The 27325-nt window shown below is 44.1% G+C and overlaps 1 protein-coding gene across 4 annotated transcripts; it reads right to left on the minus strand.

Annotated features, from left to right (window-relative positions):
• Nucleotides 1–4070: 4070 nt before the first annotated feature.
• Nucleotides 4071–27325, minus strand: Cnmd (chondromodulin). Of its 4 annotated transcripts, none has more exons than XM_006989543.4 (7): nucleotides 27101–27325; nucleotides 26529–26669; nucleotides 21542–21682; nucleotides 15580–15693; nucleotides 10938–11091; nucleotides 8078–8244; nucleotides 4071–4575 (listed from the first exon to the last, which is right to left on the minus strand). In XM_006989543.4, the coding sequence occupies exons 1-7, from the start codon at nucleotides 27170–27172 to the stop codon at nucleotides 4360–4362; spliced, it is 1005 nt and encodes a 334-aa protein (XP_006989605.1). In that variant the 5' UTR covers nucleotides 27173–27325; the 3' UTR covers nucleotides 4071–4359. The 4 variants fall into 4 exon arrangements, with proteins under 4 accessions (XP_006989605.1, XP_042141192.1, XP_042141193.1 ...); XM_042285258.2 differs by having other exon boundaries at nucleotides 4071–4572; nucleotides 8078–8256; nucleotides 27101–27298; XM_042285259.2 differs by having other exon boundaries at nucleotides 4071–4572; nucleotides 27101–27296.

The raw sequence follows: 27325 nt of genomic DNA on the forward strand, positions 1-27325 counted from the left end.
GTCCTAGTGAAACACTGAGCATAGGGATTTGGGCAAGACACGTGTATCACTACCTTGTGTTTAAACTGAACAGAGAACAACAGAGGACTGAGCCACTGATTCATGATGAGGCACTGCTGCTGTTATTGCCTGTGTGGTATGCATAGGACAGAGTGACTATTTTAAAGTGTGAGCACTGGTTGAACAGGCTGAGCACAGTGTGTAACGGATACCTATGGCGATCCTTTTTGTGGTTGCTTTTTACCGCTTTTGTAGTTTACGTAGTAACAAGGATGCAGGGTTTTTTTTGAGACAGGATCTCAAGGACAGGCTGGCCCGGACTTGTAGCCATCCTCCTGCCTTGGCCTCTCAGTGCTGTGATTATAGACATTGCACCATGCCTGGTTTTTGGAATCTGATTTTAACTGAAAACAAACTGGTTACGTTTAGCCACATTATGCCCTGCTAAGAGAAATTTCATGCTTGACTAGTTGTTCCATGTTTTTTGAGTGTCAGTATGGGTCAAACTCACTATAAAAAGATAGGTAATAGTGTAGGCCAATTAATGATACGGGCTTTTGAAAAGAAAACTCTTGGCTAGTAAATAATCCACAGCATGGAATGCAGAAGATAGGAAGCCACAGTAGTCACATTTCAAAAAAGTAAGGTAATTGCCAGTAGATTTGCACACTTCAAGTTAGTTTAAAAGGTACATGTAGGTATTTCTTCTAGGCTGCCTTGTTGCTTTTAGAAGTTCTGGAGCTATCTACAGAAGAGAACTTGTTTTTGTTTTCTTGAGAGGGTTTCTCTGTGTAGCTTTGGTGCCTGTCCTGGATCTCGCTCTGTAGACCAGGCTGGCCTCGAACTCATAGGGATCCGCCTGGCTCTGCCTCCCAAGTGCTGGGATTAAAGGTGTGCGCCACTCCCCCCACTCCCCCACTCCCCCACCACCCCACTCCCCCGGCTCAGAAGAGATTTTTTTTTTTTTTTTTTTTTTTTGGTTTTTCGAGACAGGGTTTCTCTGTGTAGCTTTGCGCCTTTCCTGGAACTCACTTGGTAGCCCAGGCTGGCCTCGAACTCACAGAGATCCGCCTGGCTCTGCCTCCCGAGTGCTGGGATTAAAGGCGTGCGCCACCACCTCCCAGCTTGAGAATTTTTAAAAAGGGATGTGTGGCAGTTTTCTGGGGTTCCAAACCAGTTGCTAGGAATCATGGGAGAAGAGAATGTTTATAAAGGAGCAATGTCAGCGTAGTGTGGGTATATTATTTCCAGTCCCAGGACCAATTTTTATCTTTCTGTTGGTAACGTACAGTACAATACTAGAGACTGACTCCTATATTTTTATGTAAAAACAAGTAAGATGTGGAAAGCGTTCAGTGACATAAATGTCTTGGAAAAGAGTGTTAACTATTTGCTAAGCTCAGATTATACATGCACAAATCTGTATTTATATATATGCATATGTATATATCCTCACATTAAATATCTAAAAACTGAACTAAATACATTTGAATATAAACAGTTTAAATAAAACCTGTGATGATTCCTCCAGTTAGTTAAAACTAACTCACTTTATAAATTTGATTCTAATATTGGATCTTTTTTTCAAAATGAAATACACTTGTATATTCATGTAGAATATGAGCATGCATATATATATATAAACATCCTTTAAAAGGGGTTCAGCTTTCCTTCATAACCAAAACACAATGCATATAAAGTGGGTTTTTTTGCTAAAGTTAGTGTCATTGCTCAGATTTGCACCTTCACGTTTGTGATTATACTACCAGAACAAGCAATGCATGTAGGTTTTGTCAGTTCCTTCCATCCCCAATAAACCAGTTAGCTTTCAAAGTGTGGTCATTTCTATAAAGTACACACCATTGAACTAATCGATACAGCCAGCTTACACGGAAACAGGCCACTCAAAGCGTTTGTGTTTTGTAAAATGGAGATTGTATTTCGCTGTAATAAAATCTGATGTAAAATAAATGGTTGAGTGGATTGACTAATTTTAGCTTATCTTTTCAATGCTAGAATCATTTTAGGTGGTAGAAGAGATGTAGGGATGAGGTCTGTGAGTTTTTAGACTGGTTGCAATGCAGTCTGGCATACTTGAATGATACAAGTTAATGTGACCATACTGATACATAAGTGAAGCCTTTTCTCTGTGTGCCCATTGACACCTACCATGTCTAAGACTGAATCAGCCTATTGTTCTGTTCTGGGTCACATTAGGACCTTGGAAACCAGTCTACGATGTTCTAAGAGTAATAGTGTACACACCATTACTGAGAAATAAGTGTCTAAAATATTGTGGCATCATTTAATACAAGTGTGAACACAGTGATATGTTTCAGTCAAAATTTAATATAGCAAAAGTCAGCTGTATTTGTAGTTTGGGATTGGCCTGCTTAGAGGCAATAGAGGATTTGTATTCAGTGATGTTTTATAACAATGGTCCCTCATCTGTAAAAGTAAACCATCTATTTCTATTTTTATCTAAAGGTTATACTTTAACCTGGTAGAACGTTTTCTGTTTTCATCTACTTGTGCTTCCATCTGGTAGAATTTTAAAAAGGAAGACAGCTTTCTGTTATGACATGTGCTCCTTGCTAACCTACCCTTTGACCTCTGGAATGCCCTAGGTTCTCAAGAAAGCTACCCAGGTGATTGACCTACCATGAAAACCTAACCAGCCATCTCCTTGCCTAGAATTGTATTGGTTCCCATTTCTGTATCTGTCAAGTTGATATCCTGTAAGGTGTAGCTTCTGCCTGTTTTTCCACCTTCACATTTCCTACCGAAGTGCTCCATTTCCAGTTTGTCCCATGGAGCGTCATTCTTCTGCCTTTCCCCAGCACACTCCCTCTGGAACACTCCCTCTCTCATTTCATAGACTAGATCTGGCTTACATGAAGCCCTCCAAGTAGGTGTTCTCCAAGAAGCTCATTGCTTCCATCCTTCTAGGGATGGTATACTGACTGACTAACCTCTTTTGACCTTGTTTCTAGAACTCAGTGCAAATTCCTGGGCTCTGTGGGTGTGCGAGCATGGGTGGAACTATACGGCCCATGTTTTGCTTGGTTAAGAGGAAGGAAAGCAACCACCTTAAAGATTAAGCGTGAAAAATTGAGCTGCAGAAAGTATCTTCTGCCTGAGAACAGCATGACCAGGACATCACGCATGACCAGGACATGTTCTTTTATTCTTCTTTCTCAGGTGCCAATGCAGATTATCCCACTAAGTGGAAGTGTTTGATAGCCAGACTCTACGAGTTCTGTGTCTTACAGGTTTTAATTGACAAATACCAGACATGCAATCATAAGCCTTGTTCAGAAAGAATGCGTGTCAGCATTAAGACCCTTCTGTCACATTAGAATTTTGTTTGGGTAAAAATTTCAGGAAAGTTATTTTTTTCTGTCTCTCTCAAACTATGGGGTTCGAAACTAAAATGTCACAATTATAAAACACTTCCGTATCCTCCTGATCTAATATTGCCATTTCTGAAGACAATGCTTGTTTCCTTCATGTCATAAGGAAGCAGGCTGTTTCTTCCCAGCTGCACCTGCCAGGCAGCTCTCCAAGGCCTGTTCTAGGAGAGTAACTGGCTGGTAATTGGACTGCCTTGGCAGCCTGATCTGTACTACAAAGGTAAAACCATTGTGCTTCTTGCTCTGTGGTTCCTTATTGGAAACACATGGACAGGAGTGTGAAGATGAGTGTCACAGTTATTCCCTGTGAGTCTGATTTACCTTCTTGTGTGTTCTTTAGTCTAATGCTTTCTTCCTGGAAGGTGACTCATTGTAGTGTTGCCCCTTGTTAAGGACTTGTCATGGGAATTATAGGTAATAATTCCACATGAGGTACCAGATTAAAAGTTGTAATGTTTGCTTTTAGGTGAATTCTACTCTATGTTCCCCCTGTTTTGTTTTGTTTTTCCTTTTGTGGGGGATGTGGGTGGGGGCTCGGCACATTTGCAAGACTGGCAATGACAGTGAAGGTTAAGAACATTTCTCTATAAACAGTAGAACCATTGGGATGATTTCAATCATGATTAAAGTATTCAAGTATATGACAGATCTGGGACAAACTTTAAATAACTTTCCATGTTTATTTCAAAAGTAGCTTTTAAAGACTTGCAATAGGCTTTATTGGCAAAGCAAATAGTGAAGGGATAATAATTGTAGACTTAAAGTACCCTTTCAGTATATTTGCACATACAGTTGAGAGATTCTGTTACATTGTTTAGGATAAACATTACTCAGGTTGAATATAAAATACTTTGTGGTTCCTTGGCAAGAACATGCTTTATGCTTCTTTGGTTGTCAACTCTCAGGTTAATTCTTGCTTGACAGTTCCTGATAGATGAAGTGGGTTTTACACCATGCCCAAGATGCGGGCAACCCACCAGCTACACGGCATGACAACTCTGCAGGCTGAACGACATCCTTGATAGTTATAAGGCCATGGATAGTAGCCTCCCAGAGGTTCGCAGATCTTCTGGCAGTGGGTGTAGCTCCGCCTGCATTCTATACAGCAGATTCCTTCATGATCCAGTCTAGGGTCAAATGTCATGCTCTCTCCTTCCTGCTGCTGTGAATTGGAAGACAACTATTTTATTCCCTTTAGTGAGAAGGTTACTGCATGCATAGTATTTTAAAATAAGATCCTGAGAGTTCACTGCTTCAAGAAATCAGAACAATCAGTTGTAAGTTTCCACACTTGTGCCACCACTCAGAATTCTCTCTGACATCAAGAAACCTTTGCCTACTTAGTCTCTCACCAGCAGAAAGTTGTGTGGTATTTTAATGAAGTTCCTGTAAGGAACTAAGGTTACCACTCAGAAGTGACTCACCTTGTTTTAAATAAGAGCACAAAAAGGAAGCATTATGATCAGAAGGAGCATCCTAACTATTAATTTTAAGTCAGTGGACAGGTGTCTCCCGTAGTGATGGTTCCCAGAGCTCTTGGGTATACATTTTAAACTCAACTGATCTGGGGCAGGCTGGATTTCATTTATAGTTCCAGTGCTCCCAGAGCACTGCTGAGTCACTTAATTTATCCTGCCTGTGTATCAGCAACAGAACAGAGATGCTGTCTTCATGGAGAAGAAGAGGCCCTCAGCGTTCCCAAACAAAAGCATATTTATGAAGTAAAATTCCACTGGTGGGAGGGACTTGCCCTCTGCTCAATTTGATATCTGGTTTATCTTTTCAAGGATCTACAGGGCAGGTTTCTGTATGTTTTTAAATACACATTGGATATACTGGCAAGATGCCTTTGTTTTTATTTACTTGGAGGCATTGGTGGGGTTATACAGAGTCTCAAACTAGCCCAGGTTGGCCTTGAACTCAGTATGCTGCCCAGGTTGGCCTTGATCTTGGAGCAGTCTTTGCTTCAACCTCTTGAACGTGGGGTCTATAGTTATAAGCACAGCGGTCATCCAAGTTGTTAGTTTTAAAGTCTGTAATCTCAGCATCGTCCTGGAGGTAGCTGGCTCTGTCCTGTGGGTTGGCTGCTTATTCTTAAGTCTAGTCAATGTGTGGAAAGTTAACATTTTCTTGAAAGTGGGAAAACCTTAAAGGAGCATCAGTACACTTGTTTATTCTGACAGCTGGTAACCTCTCGTCAGGTTTACTTGACTTTCTCCTCGCTAGTACTGCAAAGAGGATTCTGATATGAATTTAAGGCAGATCGAAGGCATCATGACATTTCAGTTGTAAATAGAAGTACTTTTAAAAGGAATGAATGGTTATTACACAACTTCACTGCCATTGTCCGCCTAACAGAATGAGCAATCCCTAGACACTATCTGAGACATCTGTTCAGATACTATCTTCAGAATGCCTCCCTTGCTCCCTCAGACCATTCTCCAGACTGCTTTCCCCCTTATCTCCTGAAATAGGCTCATTTAGAACAGTAAGGAGACAGCAGCCCCCTGATTAATCGCAGCGACTTCTCTGGGGTAGAGGGTGCATAAGCGTTAATGGAGGTGTTTCCTCATAGGGAGGTTCAACGGGGCTTCTTTGGATTCATAAAGTTGGGAGGGATCTCAGCTGTTGCTCTAGGCTTTCTCCTTAGAGGAGCATGTGAAGGACAGGAAAATGTCCTGAGGAAAATGCTTGAAGTATTTTTGCTTAATGCTCAGCATATGATAAAGGAGAAAGTTGATATAATTGGAGTGTTTCAAGGGATGTGGATTACTGGAATCTGTAGCCAGGGTAGACACGTCACATCCCTTCTGTAAAGTGCCTGATAGCTTCAGACCTTGAACAAATTCATCTAGCCCAGCTACCTGGGGAATAAGCTATATTAAATTTTGTTTGCCTATTCAGATTATATTTCTTGTTATTCTTTGAGCTTAGGGAATAAAGTACTATGGAGTTCTGAATTTTCTGATAAGCCTTGGGTTATTTAGAGAATACCTTTTGCTTTAAATCCCTCTAAAATACATTAGTCTAAAATGATAAACTAGAAAATACGTTTGTAATATGTGAAGCAGTGTAGGGCTGAATAAGCTGTGGGGGAGGGGGCAGATAAACAGATGATTTAGTGCAGCGGTTCCCAACCTTCCTAACGCTGTGACCCTTTAATACAGCTCCTCATGTTGTGGTGATCCCCAACTCTAACATTTATTTTGTTGCTACTTTAATTTTGCTACTGTTATGAATTGTAATGTAAATATCTGAGTTTTCCAATGGTTTTGGGGGATCCCCAAAGAGCCGTGACCTACCTTTGAGAACTGCTGATTTAGTGTGTGAAAAGTTGTTCCATCTTACACATAATTAAAGATGGGCAAAATAAGCAGAAGACATAATTTATCCACCTAGGAGAGTGGCAGAGGTTAAAAGGTTTGATGGGACTGGAGGGCAGAGTCACTGGGTTGATACTTCGCAAGCATTAGGCTTGGATTCAGTAGCCCTGACGTGCCATCCCATATGTCAGTTTGGTAGGGCATGGGGCCTTTCATTACCTTTCACAGACACATAGATGGTGTGGTCCTTGGAAAACAGTTTGATAACCTCCAGTAAAATGTACAACCCCTGTCTACTTAGACGCATCCGAATTATGCTTTGGTATTTATGCTGAAGACATACTTCCGTCATAGAGTCTATGCACCAAGATCCGCCTCACCTGGGTCACCTCACTTATGTGCTGCACTGTAGTAGCATTGGCAGTAGCAGATGAGAGGGAGATATTTGATGTATGCCCACCAAAGCCAAATTAACATTAAGTTTCAGCACATGCCTATCTCTATGTTAAAATGCTGCTAACTGGATAGAAGCCATTAACAGAACATGGTACAACCTCAGAGAGACAGAACACTTTCCAAAATACTGTATTCTAATTGGAAAGCAGAATGGAATCTTTGTTCTGAAAAGGTGTGTGTTTTTCTCTGTGTGTACTCCTGCAAATAAACTGGACACAGGGTTGTTAATAAGCTGTTATGGGGTGGAAGGTTTTGGAAACTCAATTTCACTGTACTTTTTTATTCTATTTTTTAAAAATGTATGCTTATACTTTATTTTAAACAAAAATCCAGCTACAGATAAACGCTTCATTTTTTCTCTTCAAATATAGTAATGGTAAATGATAAATATTTCTTAGAATATTTGCAGTTTTAATACGTTAGTGCCTTTCTCACAAACCTCAATTTCCAGCACTTCAGCTCAGTGTATTGTCACCTGTGTGTGAGTCTGTCCCCAGTCTAGGATGCGAGCCCCAAGGGCAGAAGTATCAGTTGACTGTCCGGGAACAGGGCCTGCCTGAGAAAGATCAGGAAACCCACAAATGTGTGCTGAATGGATGAACACAGTGGATATAAGCAGGGGAAGAGAATACTTTCATTCTGTGTGCTACCTCGAGGCACACTCTTGGGAACATTTTAAATGATCAGATTCCTGGTAGGATTTATTTTCATAGATTTTTTTCCTCTGACCAAAAAATAAAAAAAAATATAAAATAAAAAGCATGGGAAATGGCTTTGAATTTGCACCACATAGATGGAGATATATGAAGTCTCACTTAGAAATACACTCTCAGCATCACAGTTAATGCATTTGTCTGGGCACGTCATGAAAACACCGGTACGCACGTGGTAAGGATTGTCGGGATTGAAAGGTTCTGCGTCGTCCTGAACACTAGGCCTGGTTTCATTACTCGGTCTTCTAGGGCCTGGGTTGCCTCGTTGTTCACTGTACGGTCTTCTCGTGGTAGAGGGAGCAGTGTTTCTTACTGCTTCTCTTCTCTGTCTTTGGATCCCTGCAAAATTTCCTGTAAGTTAATTCCTTAACATGAATGAGGCAATTAGATCTGCATTTCAGAGTGACAGCCACAGATGTGAGCCACAGTCTAGCTTCCTGTTTGACTTTATAATGCTGGCTGGTGCAGGCACTGCAAGTCGGTTGACAAACCTCTGTTCTCAGGCCCTTTTTTCTTTTCCTTGCTTCAGTGTAGGAACTGGGCAGACAGAATGCTACTGATTTTTCTGCCTTCTTTGCAGTGAGGAGTGGCCAGGCAAGCTCTTTCTAACTCTCAAGACTTAAAGCAGACTAGGTGAGCGCCGTGCGTAGGAAAGCTTTTACTTTCTTAATGAAAGAGAACAGAAAGTTGTTTCTGTGTGTCCTCCCTAGATGTAAATGTGCTAGCTGGAATTAGGAACTGATAAATAAGCACAAGAGATAAGGTAGCATGCTGCAGAGAGCAAAATGGTAAGCTCAAAGGAGACTTGGTGTCATGGAGTGGACACTGATGCCGCAATCCTTATGTCTTCTGTCTTTGGGTGGTAAATATCTACAACTGCTTATATGTTGAGACCACTGCTGATCAGGTATGCTATAACCTGCAGCCCTGTGTGCTCCTAATCGACTGACCGTATAGATATAAAACTTGACATTTTCCTATGAGACATTGTCTTGGTTAATTCTTTTAAAAAATTCCCATGGTATAGAAGAAAATCAGATGTTTTTATGTATGAGGGCGTCAAGGTACAGACCAAGTGCCCGGCCAAGATCACAGACTGAGTGACATCAAGGACAGGATAGGAACCCTGGCTTCCAGCCCAGCCCTCGGGTTAGCCATCTCATCGTGTATCCTGCAGTGCAGCTGGCAAGTGAGTACCAGAGGTGGGAAGTGCCACAGAGCATTTGCTGTAGAGTCTCCTTGAGCTTGAATCTCTCTGTCTACAATGGAGACAGGAGTATCCCAATCATAGGATAGTGATAGGGCTCAGGGAAACTGAATCTAAGGGTCTTGGTGTATGATAAACACACAAATGTTAGGTAGCCTTTTTTTGTTTTGTTTTTGTTTTTTAAGATTTATTTATTTTGTATACAGTGTTCTGCCTGCATGTATGCCTGCAGGCCAGAAGAGGGCACCAGATCTCATTACAGGTGGTTGTGAGCCACCATGTGGTTGCTGGGAATTGAACTCAGGACCTCTGGAAAAGCAACCAGTGCTCTTAACTGCTGAGCCATCTCTCCAGCCTCGTTAGGTAGCATTCTTATAATTTGTTGTTTATCTCTGAGATGTGCTTTGAAGCTGTAGTTAGATTCCATGAATAGTGTGGATGGAGGAGCTCCAAGGAGACCCGAATCAGCTCACACCTGCTCAGCTAGTTGAAGGACCTAAGGCAAATTAGTCTCTCTTTATCTTAGTGAATTTCTCTGGACCTTGGGAATATGAATAGTTATATCAACAGTTGTTGGTAAAGATTAAATGGGACATTGTTTCTTACTAGGCCTGCCTGTGGCCTCAGGGTCCTTCTCCACCCTCTGCCAGGTATGACATGGCATTACTTGGTGTGGGTTGAGAGTAGGCATCTCCTCCAGACTTAGGAGCAAGATGAGACCTGTGAACACTATGAATCAGTTAGTTATGGGAGAATCAGAAGTCTATACTCTCTATTGCCTGGTAGGGTATCGTTTTGATTGTGGTAGAGCAATCATAGCAATGGACAGGGTCTCATATAACATGGGCTGGCCTCACTCACTGTGTAGCTGAGGATAGCCTTCACCTGACCCTCCCTCCTAGCGTCAGGATTAACAAGCAGTGCCACCAGGCCCAGCTCATTTTAGGGAGTTCCTGTCTTACAGTTCAGGGCATGACGCACATTCACCATCACCACCATCCATCTGTAGAACTGCCTTTTTTTTTTAAGGTTAATTGTTTTTTCTGTTCTAAACAGTGCCCCGCCTAGCCTAATGAGTTAATGCCTGCATTTTCTCCATTTCCTCATTGCTGTCTTCTAGTATTCCATAAAACCTTTCTGAAAACAGCCTATCCCATGTGTGCAAGGAGCGAGGCCTCCCTCTCCACCTGAGCCACCGCTGCACAGTAGTCCTTGGGGGACCAGTGTGTTGACCGCAGTAGAGATGAAGTGTGAGGCCTGCTGGACTTACTTGCCCTTTGTCACCCGGAAGTGGCTCAGAGGCGTGCTCCAGCCTAACCCGAGGGGCCCCTGCACTTATTTCCTCTGGCTTTGGAAGCTGATGCACGAGCCTTGCACTTGAGGGATCTCAGCCTTTACCCACAGCAGCTTTTGGCTGTCCCATAATTCTAGGTGTGAATATAATAAAGCATCGGCAGCGTGACAGCTTCTTAGCCCCCTGATACTATGCTTTAGGAATAAAGAAATGTAAAATTGGAAGGCGCCAACAACGGACATTACGGGGCAGCGTAGGAAGGAGCAGGGGGGTCATAAATAAAAGCCGCAGGTATGCAGAGGTGCTCTGTCTTCTGCCCTGTCTCTCCGCTGTGCCTTCCCTTCCACAGGCAGGTCCACCCCCACTCCCCCACCCTACCTCCTCTTTTATCTCTTGTGCTAGTTACCAAGACTCTGCCAACAACTGTCCCAAGTTACCTTTTTGTCCCAACTCAGGCCAGTGGAGGGGGCTTCTGAGAGCCACAGTGACAGGGAGACTTCCAAACCCTATGAGAGAAACTTAAAACTTTACCTTTTGGATACATGGGCTTAAGCCAGAAAATAGGGAGGTTGCCACAGAGTTCAAGGACTTTAGAACTCAAGAAGCTGTTGTCCTTCACAGGCTGGTCCACGGCCACCCAGATAAGAGAGTTTTCTTCATATTTAACTGGCATGATCTTGCCTTCCTGTAAAAATGAAATGCCTGTGAGCAGAGGATGGTAGAGCATGTTGAGTCTGGCTACTAAAGGATTATTTTGCTTTGTGCAAACTTGGGATAATTCTGTGTGTGCACAGACCATGCATGCACACTTTGAGGCTCCAGTCTCTGGCTCTCATACCCAGCACACCTCCCAACACCCTGCTCCTAGACAGCCCTGATGTGTGAATAGAAGTGTTCTGAGTCGAAGTGAAAATTACTTGATACCAACTTTGAGATTTAGGTTAATCTGATGTTTTCGATCAAAGATGTTTTTGAGGAAAAGCAATTGAACAGACCCTGCAATCCTATAAAAGATAGAGGAACCCTTCATTTGAAGTGAAAATCTTTTGGGGTTTTGTTCTGCAGCTTCCGAACAACAATGGAAGAAGCCAGTGATTGGTTCTTTAATGTCTCCAGTTCAAAGTATTATTTAACATAAACCATTTCTCCGTTCCCCAGCTATAACAAAACATATTTCAGATGTTCCCCACATCAAGCACACCACTGAGATTTCAAAGCTAAGCCCTGGATTTCCTTCTACAGCGAGATGCTGAGGGTGGTTTGATAACCCAGGAGACAAATTTATTTTTGCCAGTTGTTCCTTTCATGTATTTATTGCTTTGCAGTAGGTCGGAGAAATTAAAATGTTTTCCCCTCACTTTAGGTAAAAGCAGCACTTCATTTGTGTCTTCCCCCTCGGGCGCATGGTTGCATTAAGCAACTTAAAGTTATTGGAGGAAGGTAACACTCAGGTAATCCAGTTATTTACCTGAAATTAAATGGCTCCATCCAGGAAATGAATGCTCTCTGAGCACAGCAGCTTTGTATAACTTTAAGTTATACAAAACTGTTGAAGAATTTATGAGAGCAAGTAGCACATAAATCTGACCCATCATCGTTTGACAAAGAGTGTGGAGAGGAGGGCCTGACTGGCATGGTGCGTGTAGATACATCCTGTGAGCAAGAATGTTGTCAGTCTCGGAGCATGTGGGCTACCCGCTCCCCTTCTTTTTCTTTGCAACAGTCATGCTTTTGGTTGGAGGCAGTGGTGTGTCATTGTAAGGAGGAACACTTGCTTCTTCATGCTTCCCAGTGGCCAAAGCCAGGCAGTGACGTCCAGACTGAAATATGTTGCATGGCTGTGAGCGAGAGGCCTACCTCTCCCTATCAAAGGTAAGTCGGGGTTGGTTGGCATGGATCAGTTTTTAAAATTTATTTATTTATTTAGAGAGGGAGAGTGAGTGTAGGCCAGAGGACAACCTTGAATGTTGTTTCTCAGGTACTCCCCCCCCCCCCCCCAGACAGGCTCTTTCACTGCATTGGAGCTCCTTGTAGGCTAGACTAGCTGGTGAAGCATTCCCAGGGATCCTCCTGTTTCTGACCCTCAGTGCCGGGACTCCGTGAATGTGCTACACACTGTGAGTTCTGGGGACTGAACACAGGTCCTCCTGTTTGTCCTCAGGAACTGTAATTACTGAGCAGGCTCCCTCATCCCTAAGTTCTGGGGAAGAACTGGGGAGGATGGCTGCAGCATCAGCACCTTTAGCGGTGGAAGGGGAGATGGTAATAATAAAGTCACAGAGATGCTGCCACTGAGCCAGTGCCCGCAGATGCTGGCCTCAGATCCCCACCTGCCGAGGGGACTCTAACTGGAGTCACCTGCTGCTGACACTATGACTGATTTACCCAACTGTGCTTTCTGAATTGGGTTTTATCCATCAGAGGATCTACCATGATCCTCTGTAAATAACAAAAACACAAGACAAGCTACTGGGGCTAACAGGCAAGTGCAAAGATTAAAATACAAAACTATCTGCCATAGTTAAGTAATTATTTTCAAATACTGTTATCTGAAATTGAGGGCACCTGAAATGTTTGACTAGAAGACTTTCAGAAGTATAGTCATAGCTGGGCATGGTGGCTCACACCTTTAATCCCAGCACTCGGGAGGCAGAGGCAGGCAGATGGCTGAGTTCAAGGCCAACCTGATCTATATAGTGAGTTCCAGGACAACCAGGGCTATGGAATGAGACCCTGTCTAAAAATAAAGGAAAAAAGAAAGAAAAAGGTATAATCATATGCTGGTCTGTCATTTATTCATTATAACCTACAATTTAGAACTAAAGTCAAAACAAGAATCTTGTAACAATTAATTGCATTTCTGAGAAGATTATTACACACAGGACACAAAGTTCACCAAACTGTTAACATTAGTTACTTTTAGATTATGCAGTTGTGATATTCATCTCTATACTTTCATGCATTTATCATGAGAAAAAAAATCATTAAAGCCAATGAGATGGCTCAGTGGGTAAAGGCACTTGCTACCAAGCCTGACGACCTGAGTTCAATCCCCAGGACCCACCACGTAGTGGAAGGACAGAACCAACTTCCACAGGTTATCCTGTGACCTCTTCTGCACAAGACTGCACACACACACAGAGACAAATAAAAATGTAAAGTTACATGCTACGAAGTTATGATCAGAGCTGGGTGATTTACAGCTGCAGGAGTTGCTTCTCGGGGAAGGGAAGAGAGACTGAGTTCATACCCACATGTGAGAAAAGCAGGAGTGGAGTGGCAGAACTCCACAGTAATGTCATGAAGAGAAAGAAGTGCATGGACCACAGCAGAGGAGACCCCACCCCCTCCCAGGCTGCATGCTGACTCATGGCCTCTGTTTCAGCTCACACAGAGAATGCATGGAGCAAGGGGGTCTGACCTCCATCTTACAGCAAGAACCCTGGGGTAACTGGGAGTGGATGAAGGAAGAGGACATCCCGGCTCGCTTTCAGAGCCCACGGATTGGTTTGTGGTTGTGTTTTGTTCTGTTTTGAGACATTGCCTGCTGCTGCTCCCATGGGAACCAACAATTAGGTGGTTTCCAGGCACCTTTGCCTCTATCCACCGTTTCCCTCTGTGGCCCTGAGGGATCTGACGCTCATTCACTTCCCTCTCTGGAATACTGAAGGCTCAGAGAAGATCATAATAAAATTAGCAGTTATGAGTGGCAGGCTTCCCATTCATCTTCTAGAAGATTCGAAGGCCATGGGCACAGTGTGTATGCAGCGGTTTGAAGCTGACAGACCCGCCAGATATGTTTTTATGGCTCCCAAGCCTGTCTTCCTTCCCCAACCCCTGCCACAGCTCGGATGGACACAGTCATGGGTGAGACTACTTTGTAAACCCTAAAAGTATAAGATGGGAAATATTATTATTAAATATGTTTCTAGGACACTATGCAACTCTTTAAGTACATTTAAAAAAATCAGGTTTAGGGCTGGGGTATAGCTTGTGTAGTGATTACCTAGCATGTGTGAGGCCTTACGTTCAATTGCCACAAATACAAAACCAACAAAATACCAGGCTTAAAGGCAAGTCAATGGTAAGAAAGGGAAGAATTATGTCTTTAAAATGTGTAGAGTGTGAGGTCAGCCTGGGCTATGTAGTGAGTTCCACTCTAGCCTAAGCTTTCAAGGCCAACCTGGGTAACTTAGTGACACCCTGTGTTTAAAAAATAATTGTGGGGCTGTAGCTTACTTGCCCTGCTAGCAAGGTCTTTGATTCAATTCCCTTGCTCTAACAACTAAAAACAATCCATGAGGCTTGTGTAGCTTCATTAAGCAGAATTGAACCAAAGGGAAGAACTGTAGGGGAACATCTCAGCCCAGTGCTGGAGGAAATCCACAGGACAGTGTTCCGCCCCAGCTTTCTGGAAGACGCTGGGTGACCAGAATATTTGGGGAAGAATTCCAACATTTCATGGGACTGAGGCTAGAAGGCTTCTTGAAGTCCCGTTAAATAAGATTTCACCATGGACTTTTTTATCTTTATTTTGAACTTTTTTGTTTGTTTGTTTGTTTTTTGAGCCAGGATTTCTCCGTGTAGCCCTGGCTGACCTGGAACTCGCTCTGTAGACCAGGCTGGACTCGAACTCACAGAGATCTGCCTGCCTCTGTCTCCTGAGTGCTGGGATTAAAAGCATGGGCCACCACCACCCTGCTATTTTGAACTTTTAATCACTGGTCTGATAACCATTTAACATCGGATGGATAAGGGCCATCTGAATACCAAGCCCCTAATGAATGCACTTAAACATTTTTATGTTTGTGTGTGTGTGTGTGTGTGTGCAGCCACAGCACACAGGTAGAAGGTGGAAAACAACTTGAAGGAGCTGCTGCTTTGTTCTTTCTGCCACGTGGGCTCTAGGAATCCAACTCAGGTTATCAGGCTTGGCAACAAACGCCTATACTCACTGGGCTGGCCCACCTAAAATACACTTTAAAACACAGCTTCCCTAAACCTTTAAATATGGGGCATCATGTCAGAAAGATCGTTTGGAGCCAGCAGGACAGATAAATTCTTCTGGTAGAGAAAACAAAACAAAACAAAACAACTTAAGTTCTCGTCATGAACCTGTCCAGGAAAAAGGTGGTGTCTTCAGTGTCTACCTGTTGTGTGTGTTGGCACCTACCAGCTCAGAAGAGATGCTTTGCTTGGTCACAATGCCCACCTCAGGGACACGAGCCTTCACCTGTGCCTTGATGTAGCACTTCTCTCCTCCAGCAAAACGGATCCCGGTGATCCCCTAGGAGACAAGAGTTTATTTGTCCATCTACTTATATATTCAACCCATTGAGTGTCTTGTACGTCAGGCATCCCGGGTGTTGGGTATAGGGATAAACATAAGATAAAAAATCCTGGCTCTTATGGAATTTACCAACATTGTCTCCCAAAAAGAAGAAACTGTGAATTCGGGTAGAAATAAGGGTTATAGAAAAAAAAAATAATAAAGCTGACGTAGAGGCTAGTAAAGGCAGGGAGGATGCTTTAGAGAGCACATCCAGGAGGCGTGATGATGAGGGTGATATCTGAGCCCCGTGGCTCAGGTTGGTTATCCCATCTGGGTATCTGGACTCAGATGGACTGCCGCTCTAGCCGCGCAGACTTTGCTGAGCTTGCGGCCGAGGTGAGTTCTGTCTCTGACTTTTTCTAAGCTTCTCTGTGATTTGTTGCTTGGTCCACAGTTCTCAGTTATAAACATCTTGAGATCAGTAAACGATGTGTGTGTGTGTGTGTGTGCATGAGTGTGTGTGTGTGTGTGCACACGCACGCATGCATCTGTCTGTGATCCTACAAAGCCTCTCATAAATGTTAGTCAAATTAATGAATTCCCTTAATTCTGAGCTTTCCCCAGTTACCGAGTCTGAAGTAAACAGAAAAGCTTGATACGGCACCAGCATTAAACCTTACCCCAGCACTTAGGTGTTTTGTTTTGTCCCCTCTGAGATATAAACAGTGTCTCCTCCTGGCTGGGGACCAGCCTTAAGGGACACACCGGCACAAAGCTCCCTCTGACTTTCACCTGAAGAGGACGTGAGAAGGAACTGCACATTCTGTCCCTGGAGTGTTTACTTAGATTCTGCTGACATCATTTCATAATGAATAAATGATCCCAATATTCTTAAAGGTCAGAAATTTTATGCTTCATAATGTGGACTCCACCACATGTCTGAACCCTGATAACCTCCTGGTGTGTTGAGATCAGTGTAGGACAGTGTAGGACATTTATGTGGGACTCAGCTGAACTGGCTGAGTCAATGTTAAGGCATGGGGGAAGAAAAGCATAAACCCAGAGCTGTGGGCTCAGGCTTCTTAAATGGAGAATGAAGCAAACCATAAGTCCTGCTGGAGGAGAATCACAGGAATCTACCTTACTCACATCCGGGACCTGAAACCCACAGAGCCGGCAGGTCACAGAGGAGAGGAGGGAAGATGGGGATCTTCCTGCATGGCCCATCCTTTGCTCACTCACACCATGTAAGCCCTGTCACCTTGTCCCCCTGGTCTGACTACAGCCTCTGCTTTGGGCACCAACATCCCCTGGAGAGATGTTTAAGAACAAAGTCCACAAAACCAGGCTTGGTGATACAGCACTGGGGAGGTGGAGGCAGGAGGGTCAAAAGTTCAAGGTCATCCTTAGTTATATAGTGAGCATGTAGGCCAGACTGAGGTATATGAGATCTAGTCGAAATCAACAAGCAAAACAAACCTAAAAACAGAACCCAGCTGCCGGGCCCTCCCAAAATATTCTTCTTACATTGATAATGTGGCGCTCAGTCTCTTGAGTATCCTTAAACTACCCAGATGTCCCTGATGGACAGACCACTAGAATTGAGGCCCAGCAGTTTAGGGGAAAGGGAACTTGTTCAGAGTATAATTTTTAAGTGACTGTAACAGTCTTTCAGGCCAAGTTTCTCCTGTACCTGGGGCTCATAAACATTTGTTTGTCTCAGAGTCATTGGGACGGAACCCAGAGGGCTGGGTCCCAAGCCCAGGGTGAGGGTTTCTGATGCAGCACACCTTAAGTGTGTATTTCAGCAAGCCCTGGGAGGCTGCCCTGCTGGTTCCACAAGGAATACAGCTTGAGCACCACTGACATCTGCTGTGCTGCTTCCCAAAATGCTACCACTCTGACTCTGAGTGTGAACCTAGGACTTTTAGCTTAAAAAACAAGGGAGGGAGAGAGATCACTGCTTCCCTATGTGGTAAGTTTTCTAGTTCCAGATGTGCATGCTTTCTGAGCATGAGACGCGTTGGGAGGACATCATACATCATTCCAGTACTCCTGGAGAGAGCAGAGTCCACTGCAGACCCACTACACTGAAAGAGGACCTAACACTGAGGTAATTGTGACAGTGTTGACATTGCAGAAGTTGCTGACAGTCCACGGGGTGGGACTAGTGGAGATGAATTCACACTTAACCATCATGTCTAGCTGCAAATCCGCATCAAGTGGCCAGATATATTAAGCGATTAAGCAGATGGAGAAGTACAAGAAAGGCAGGCAAACCTCCTGTGTTAGCAAACAAAGAGGGCCTTAGAAGTCAGTGATAATGAGGAAATTTGCTAACAAAGGCAACTAGTGAAGATTAAAAAAAAATCAACACTTGTTCATCAAAAGAGCCACATGCTATTGTCCCGGGTGCAGCTCCATCTGTGACCCCTAGAGGGCCTCAAGGAGGGAAGGAGTCCTGCCCCCAACAGGCATTTTAGAAATCATTGGAAGAGTCTGATGCAAAGATTGGGGTATTCTGGCCTTTTGGGATCCTCCAGAGCCCTAGAATCCTGAAGAACCAACTGACCTGGGTCCTAGGAAACAAAGCTGTTTGTAGGTATCCACCTGGCACAGAATACCGTTTTCATTTTGCATGTAAACATACAGTGACTGAGCATAGCTCACAGCACAGTGAATTTCCTACAAACAGTTACTGAGAAATGGAAATAAATTAGTTTTTGATTTTTTTTTGAGACAGAATCTCAGGCTTGTCTCAAACTCACAATCCCATTTCAGCTTTTCAAGTGCTGGGGTGTCAGGCATGCACAGCCATGCCCATCAAGAGATTGGTACTGATGCCTACCGTCAGAAGGTTTCGTAGCACTTAATTGCCAAAGCACACTGGTGACCATCTGTATTGCGGGTGTGTGCACTGGCAGTCTTTGAACGACCCATGCACACACTCGACTTTGTTAATGCCAGCTAGTGCAGCAGGCTGAGTGTGCACATAGGAAACCCATATTTCACTATAAATTACCTTCATTTTATTGTTCCTTTACATTACAGTTGAGGGTTATATCGATTTTTGAAATCAATAACCTACCTACCTTCTAGGTAAGGTTATACTGTCTTTTTTCCCCCCCTCTAGCTTTTTAAATCACAAATTTCAAATATCCACATATTAAAAGAATTATTTTCTGAAAACCCAGAATACCCATATGCGCTCACCACTACTGTCTATTTTTAGTTTTCACTCATGGCTCTTGTTACTGGTCTCAGGTCTGAGGAACTTGGCTTTAGCCAACAGCATGGATGCTTGTCAGGCTACAGTCTTTCAGAATACAAATCACGAACTGTATATCAACTCAGTCTTCTTTTGTTTCTGTCTCGGGGAACAAAGTTTAGAGCACTTGGTGTTCAGCCCTTCACCCTCTTAAGGAGTCTCTTCTATGCTGGACTGTGTTAAAACACTGGGGTGGGTCCCGGGTGTCAGTTTACGGTTCAGAGCCTTGCATGATATAACCCCACCTGCCTCTCCATCAATCTCCATTCCCATCCTTGAGCTGACCACACTGGGATCGGACTGTGAATCCTTTTGTGGTATCCTTTCCAGCCCTCCCCGTGAAAGTTCAAGCCATTCTTCAAAAGGGTTGGGGCTATAGCTCAGTGGTAGAGTGCCAGTCTAGCACAAGAAAGAAAGGCCCTTGGTCCAGCTCCCAGCACAAATCATTCCTCGGGACATTATTCAATTATTGTGTCATCGCCTGGGCTAGGCCTGTGCAAAGCCACTAATCGGCAGCGATGCCTTTGTGTGTGGAGCACACTCTACCCATAGCTCATTATGGCACATTTCTGGGCATGTGTCTTTCTCTTAGACTGGACCAGAAGGTCCTTGAAGGATAAATGTCAGTCATCTTCCATCCCTTGTGCCTAGCACCATCCCCACATATGGTGAGCCTTAATCAACACTTCCCGTATTTGACTGATGGTCTAAAATGGGGGCAAAAGTAATAGCAGATGACCACAGAGGCTGATTCATGTCTTTTCAAAAGTCCAGGCTTGTTGAAACCCATAACAGGTACTATCCATCAAAAAAATGTTCCACTCACCAGTTCTGACTCAGAGAAATGTAGGAGCTATCAAAGAGAATTGATCAGTTTATAAAATATTTGTGGCCCTGTTGGTCTATGAGAACAAAACACAATCAATACCATTATTAGAAAGAACCAAAGGATTATAAAACAGATATATAGGTTTGGGATTAAAATATTTTCAGAGGATATTCTTGATACATGAACCTCTCAAGAGTGAGGGGCCTTTTGTAATTCATCCTCAACTTTTTTTTTTGCATATTTTGACAGTGTGGCACATCATAGGTATTCAATTTTGCTCTGGATTGAATGATGTGTGTGGAGGAGCCACATTTTATTAGTTTATATTGAGTGGTAGAGAGAAAAAATGTTTTGCCCTGTCCTGGATTTTGCAGTAAAAGCATTTAATAGGTCCAGAGAAATTATACTTGTGCACAGACCAGAGCTGTTCTCAATGTGGTGACCGAACAGAGTGCAGCTGGGCACACTCAGAGCTGCAGAGCCTGTCCCCAGGGCAGGGCCCCCTCTGAACACAGCCAGAACTCGTCAGCATCAATGCTCAGCCTCTCTGAGCACTAATGCCAACATCTGCTGGGAATTCAAAAGGACTTGTGAAGCATGTTTTGGCTCCCGCAAGAGGAGTGTTTTTGCGTAAATGAGAAGCTTCTCTTCATTTTTTTCATCAATCAGAGGAAGATGGGTTGATGAGATGTTTGTAGACCCATAAACTATCAGAAGAGACATTATTTTCAAGAGCCCTCCTTCATTATGAAGTTTCACCTACTTCGTCTGCAGATTTAGCAGAAGAACCTAAATACTGATGCTTCTTCCTCATCACAGAACATAAGAGAAGAAGATTTTTGTCAGCCAACTGGAAATTTAGCCAGAGTGACACTTCTGTTACTGTTAGCAGATGCACGCTGAAGCGTCAACGAACAATCTAATGTCTCAGGTTGCCTGTAAATTAAATTTTGGTCAAAACAAAAAGAGGGCTGAAATGTTTTTGTTGTAATAGGCCATGCCAGAAAACCTGGCCTGTAATAGGGAATCCACCCATGCCTGTTTTCTGGATTAAATGGGAAATTAGAAAAATATGGAAGTAAAACCTACTGTTGTTGGGAAACTACTCCGTCATTAAAATGTCTTTATTCTCTAGAAGTCCAAAGTTTTGTCCTTGATGTCCTGAATGTTATTTGAGCATTTTCTATGTCAAGTTATAGAAAAATCACTTGGAATGACATAGCTCTCATGAGCCTTTCTTGAAGACTTTGTGCAAGTCCAAGAAGAGCTTGTTTTTGTCAATGACATATTTTTTCCATTAAAAAAAAGCCTTATTTTGATTTCTAAGTCCATGTATCTTTTATTTTCTAGAAATAAATTCATTTATTTAAGGACATGAACTGGATTAGGGTGTTTTGTCTTGCTTGTTTGTTTCATTTTTAAAAATCTTTTTTCTTGCTTGGAGATGGGAATCTCATGTTGCCAGGCTGCTTCAAACTCCTGGGCTAAGTGACCCCCCAGTATCATCCTCCCTAACAGCTGGGTCTACTGGACCCAAAGAGGTTTGGCCATTGTGTATACTCGCCCATGTTTCTTCCTTTTGAGAACATGGAAGCCAAAGCAAGACCCTTTCTCAAGGAGCACAAGTTACAAAGAGCGGGTGGGTGGCATCCGAGCTGCTGTAACGAACAGTAACCACTGGTACACATGAGAGATGCCGCCTCTCCTCAGACTGGAACAGCCGGGGCTTGCCAGTGAAACTCTCTACGTGCGTGAAATATACTTACATTCTGGAAATCATTAACTTCAATCGCTTCCTCGGCTCCGCTTCCCATTTTAAAGGTCTCCAAGTTGTTTCCAGCATCTATTTCCATGGACCCATCTTGTAATTTCCCATTGATACTCATGGTGTAATGAACATTGTAAATCTAGAAGTGAACACAAGAGTGGGTGATGCTTGCTTTCTTCCGGCAATTTGGGGCTTCTCTGCAGACCTGTGAGATGTGAGGCGGGGTTCATCTTTTTCACAGACGCATGGTAACACCATGAACAGTAATACATTTGTATTTGAGGACTTCATCCATACACCAGTCACTTAATACAGTGATTTCGTGTGTGTGTGTGTGTGTGTGTGTGTGTGTGTGTGTGTGTGTGTGTGTGTGTGTAAGCCAGATCTTAATGTCAGGTGTCTTCCTTAATCACAAACCACCTCTTTTAAAGACACAGTGTCTCACTGAACCTGGAGCTGACCAATTCAACTATACTGGCTGGCCAGCAAGCCTGTTTTGGCCCCCTTAGTGATAGGATTACTATGTGGGTTCTGGAAGATCAGATTCAGTTCCTCAAGTATGCATGGCAAGAACTTTACAAAATGAGCCATCTCCCCAGCCTGATTTATTTTAAAATGCTTTTTAAGTAAAATCTTTGGTAGTATTTGATAGCTATTTAAACAGCTCCAAGACTTGAATCTTGGCTACTGAATGGATGCTCCAGGTACCATGTCTGGACCAATTACATTAAAGCCTGTGTAGTTGGGCGCTGAGCAACAGTATTTGGTTTTCTAAAGTCTAATTCTGCTTGCACCTGGACTGAGATCCACCTATGGAGAGATTTTTTTTTCAGCCGAAACAGTGGCATCTTTGAAGATTGATTTTTTTTTTAAAGTTTATTGGTCAAGATTAGATGTGGGGAATGGCATATGGTAAAGATTTCAGACAGGACTGGGGTATGATTTACACACAACAACACTCAGGAGGCAGAAGCAGGCAGATCTCTGTGAGTTCAAAGCCAGCCTGGTATACATATTAAACTCCAGGATATCCAGGGCTACAAAGACTACCTCTGAAAAAAAAATTTCTATCACTAAATTAGATGATCCAAAGGGCTTTCTTGGTTTAGACAACTTTATCATTGCAATAGCTTAAAAATAACCAACAGCCCAGCATGCTCCTCTCCTGCTAGACCTTTCTTTCTATGTGTGGTGGGCTGGAGGCTGGGTTTCTCTTCTTTCTTTCTTTAGGACTTTAGCGATCTGTCTTCATTAACCGTCCATCATCTGGCTGTCATCTGTCTAACATACCAAGTGTTTGTGTGCTCATGCACATATACATATGTGTAAGTCTTCAAAGCAGAAAGGCCAAGAACTGAAGAAAGGACTGAAGAAAGACCATTCCTACCTCATGCCGGGTCAGCCAGTCTGAACTGTAAATAGCTGCAATTCTGGTCAAGTCTGATTTTTCTCCTGCATTATGAAGAATGACTACTACATGGATAAACACTAGAAAATGCAGTTGTTGTTACTGGATCATCACTTGGAGAAAACTCATTATCACTAGCCTCACAGACCACTATTTTATCATCAGAGAGGCAGAGATGGATTGGCCACTCCCACTCCTTCTGGGCAGCCATCTTCATTTGGTAAGAGAAAAAAAATACCAGCACCACCTTGACGTGACCATCTCTCATCCCCGCCCTACTTGCCTCCTTTCAGGAACTCAGAAACCTGCAGCTCCCTACACTGCTCTGACCATGGAGGCTACGTGTAGGATTCAGAATTAGCAGAGATGGAACAGGGCCCAGCAGCCTGCTTTACCTTCTCTCCTAGAAGCAGCCCAGTTAGGGAAGCCTGGGTTTTGGGTTTTTTTATTTTGTTTTATTTTATTTTTATTTTTTATTTTTTTTGCCGAACCAGGCCTTTTCTGCAAGCCAGCTGAGAAAGCAGGCACTGCTCTGCCCTGGGTGCTCAGAGCAGCCTTTGTACACAGGGTTAGCTCTGGCTGTCACAGGAGCCTGGCCTGTGAGTTCTTACTGCCAGTGTCCTCCACTCTGGCAGCAACAAACCAAAGCAGTGCGACATCTAAGAACTTAACCATTGAGAAATCCTTGTTAGTTGGTTCCTCGTCATCCCTCCTCCTTCCCTCCCTTCCCCCTTCTCCTTCCCTCCTCTCTCCCCCCTCCTCCAAGTCTCAGTATGTAGCCCAAGTTGGCCTTGAGCTTGTCATATTATGTAGCCAGTCTGGCTTTGATCCTTGCAGCTCTGATTTCACTTCCCACCGCTTCCACCGACTCCCTCAGCAAAGGCTCCCTAGCCTCAGCTTGCATCCTCTGGATTCAGAACTGGTCTATCTTGCGTGCTCGCCTGTCCTGGTGGCTGCAGGAGAAGCCTGTGCCCTCTTGAAGGGATGGGGGCAGAAGTGGGGGAGGGTGGAAGGCAGTCTGCAGTTTCCAAAGTTCTGGGCCCCCTGAGCTGGGCAGGAAGCTGAGCTGCTGGAGCGGCAATTACATTATCTGCTCTAAGCCCAGGGAGCTGTTGGCACCTAAGGCTATTTCTCGCCAAGTACAATGCAGTTTATTATTTGCCAAAATTCTGCTCAATATGGTGCCTTTTACAGCCAAGGATATTTGCTAATGAGTTTTTAATAAGGCCTCGGTTCTATAAGATTAATTACATAATGTTTGGGAAAATGTCTAGAAAAATTAATCTAAGAAAAAGGCCCCAAGCAATGGTCTCCTCCCCTCCTCCCTAAATGGGAGTTGTAGAGTTGTCAGTTCTCGGGCGCTGATGGGAATTTCCCATATTTCAATGCCTTGTTCCATTTGCAACAACGTGGATGAAAAATGGCCTCAATATTTGAGCTCAGTCAGTGATCCCCTCATTATTAGTACCCCGTGCTTGGTAGCCCTCCAGCTAAATTTGAGTAGACCTGTCCTTGGGGATTGAGTCATGTGAGATGGGGGCCGGGGGGGGGGGGGGAGTGAACGTCACAGCTTGTTCTCCTTTGGAAACTGAGAGCAGAGGCAGTAGTCTCCTAGTCTCGCCTCGCCAGAGAAGGGGGAGTCCATCAGCTTGATGACTGTGTCTGCTTAGGGGAGACTTACCTTTTTGACTGTGCTGTGCTTGGGCGAGTTAGAATTATATCCAGGGAAAGTAGACCCATGCATAGCACAGGCACGTGCCAAATGTACTCTACTCCGAATTTTGTGATTTGTTTTCCAGACTTAAATAATATGGAACAGTATCAGACATTTTTTTTTTCCAGATTTAAAAAAAAGAACTGCCATGATTTTTCTTCATTCTCCTGTCTGTGTAGGAAATAGCAATAACTTTGATTGTTGGCAATAAAATGTGATTCACTATTCCTCTATATTCTTAGAATTTAATACTGATCTTTGAACCAGACAAGCAAACATCTTGCCGTAAAATGAAAGGTGTGGGGAAAGGGAGTCCGCTTCTTCAGTGCGGTAGCTCATCCTCTCTAAGAAGCTTGTCAGCAAGCCATGCTTGCCTTAAATACTTAAATGCCAAATGGCAATGCTTTTGTGAATTTCATGGCCAAAATATTTACCAAAAACCTTAAAAAGCAAAGCTATTTTTGTCTCTAAATGACTTCCATTATCGAGGTTTTGTTATCTAAAAGAGAGTATTTACATTCTAACACCATCAATTTTCCCAAAGGGTGACAATCTCAACCCTGCTACCAATGGGGATGTAGACGTTGAAATCATTTTCATGTTCAGATTCTCTGCTTTCATATGTGAGCATCTGGCCCAGTGTCTATATTTAAAATACAAATACATTAAGGCACTTTTCAAATCCACACAAAATACAGCGCAATTCTGATCTTACAAATTGATGCTTGTAAATTTGATATAGTCTCTAACACAGACTCAGTGCTAAATGGCATGCTTATCTACATTAGGCATTTGAGTTAAAAATACAAATTATGCAGTGACTGCCGAAGATGTGATGTGTAAAATGGTTGAATTGCTTTCAGCACCATTTTCTCTAAGTACTGGGATTCGTTCATGCTTTGAATTTCGTGGTGGGAGAGGAGAAAAAGCAGTAGTCACTGATCCTGGGAGGACAGTGATTAAGAAAGAGCCCTTTGTGTGCACCCTGGAGATGGAATTCTTTTCCATTAGTTGAAATAGGCTTAGACCCGGCGCGGCAATGGTCACCGAGATAAAATGCCCCCTTTTACATAGGTGGACACAGTCAGGTATTTAGAGAACACACTGGAGCTCTGCCCAGTGCAGACAGAGCAGTTTTTATGCTCCGGGAGAGAGTCCATCCAGCTTTAAAATAAACGAGGAGATAAAAGTGGGATGGTAGTTAGGGAGACGTTTGCCATTAAATCACAGGTGACCAGACTGAGTCTTAAAAGAGATTTGTCACCTCTAAGGAAGTCAGACTTTCTGTTTTAATAAAGAGAAGGAGGTAGGAACGAATAGGTCACCAACACAGAAACCTTAAAGGATAAAGATTTACCCCTAGCTGTGGGTCGGAATATTCTCTCTTCCCTTTTGTCCTTTTTAAATTTATAGTTTTTCTTAGCTGGGACAGGCCTTAAGGATCATTTGCTTTTTTTTGTTGTTGTTTTTTGTTTTTTTGTTTTTGTTTTTAGGATGAGAAGTTCAGAGAGGCCACGTGCCCTGCCCACTGACTCACAACTGCCTGGTGGCTGCGTTAGGCCTAGGTGGCAGAGAATGGCTTTCCCCGAAGTGTCCAGGACATCCTCGAACATTCTCCATTCCGGCTTTCGTCCTAGAAACCCTGAACTTGCCTACACTGTGGCCAGTACCCTCGTGGGGTTGGATCCACGAAGGCGGGCGGGGTGGGGGCATCCCAAGAGGACCAAGGGGAAGGAGTAAGTGGTGTCCACTGGCAGACCAGCGCTCTGGCTCCACCCAGGGGGACCGGCCACCCCACGCACCTGGCGGCCCTTGCACCCCAGCTGTGGTTGGATAGCCCTGCGAGCCACTCTTTGGACTTACGTGATTGTCATTCCCCTTCCAGAAGTAGAAGGCCCCGATGGCGCCGAAGAGCAGCAATACCGCGCCGGAAATGAGGACCACGGCTCCGACCTTGAGCAGACGCGCAGGGCTGGAGGGTTTCAGGGTCACGGTGGCATATGCCTGCAGAGCAGGAGAGGGACGGGTCGCCGCCGCCGCTGCGCCACACACACTCCCGGTCCCTGCACCGTTTCCCCGGGGCTCCTCGAGGGCTGGAGTGGGAGGCCTTGGCCCCGGCACACAGATGCCGCCGTCTCCTGAGGGTCCCTTGTCCTTAGGTGTGGAAATAACAGCACTCTTCCCCGGGAAGGGCCGCCAGCCCTGCAGACCTTCACCCTTTGCTGTCACAAGAGGTTCCCTCCACACCTGTGGTGGATCCTGCGCACCCTGCCACTCCACCCCCACACTGGGTACCCTCATTTGATGCCCTCACCCACCACACATTCGATGGCACAAATCCCTCACACCAGAATGGATCTGGCACCCACACGCAGCCTGGGTCCCTGCGTGTGGCCTGACTCCACACCAGGACCGGGGACCCAGGGGTTACTCACCGGAGGACTGCAAAACTCAATGTCATCAGGTCCTACCATGGTGATCGGAAGTTTGTCCGAGTTCTCTGCCATGGTTGAAGATGGTGAAGAAGGACACCTAGAGGCTCTGCCCCTCTGTCCCAACGACGAATGTCCCCTGCACACCAAGCAGCAGGAGCGCAGCAGCAGCAGCAGCAGCAGCAGCAGCAGCGTCCTGCTCTGGCCAGCCCTTCTGTCCCCACCCCT

The sequence above is a fragment of the Peromyscus maniculatus genome, chromosome 9, assembly GCF_049852395.1.
Source record: "Peromyscus maniculatus bairdii isolate BWxNUB_F1_BW_parent chromosome 9, HU_Pman_BW_mat_3.1, whole genome shotgun sequence".
Taxonomy (NCBI): Eukaryota; Metazoa; Chordata; class Mammalia; order Rodentia; family Cricetidae; genus Peromyscus; species Peromyscus maniculatus.

Coding starts and splice junctions, on each gene's coding strand:
- Cnmd (XM_006989542.4), bottom strand. CDS start 27,172: ATGGCAGAGAACTCGGACAAACTTCCGATCACCATGGTAGGACCTGAT. Junction 11,092..15,579: donor AAAGCATCTCTTCTGAGCTG/GTAGGTGCCAAC, acceptor TCATTTTTACAG/GAAGGCAAGATCATGCCAGT. Junction 8,257..10,937: donor TAAGCCCATGTATCCAAAAG/GTAAAGTTTTAA, acceptor ATTAACTTACAG/GAAATTTTGCAGGGATCCAA.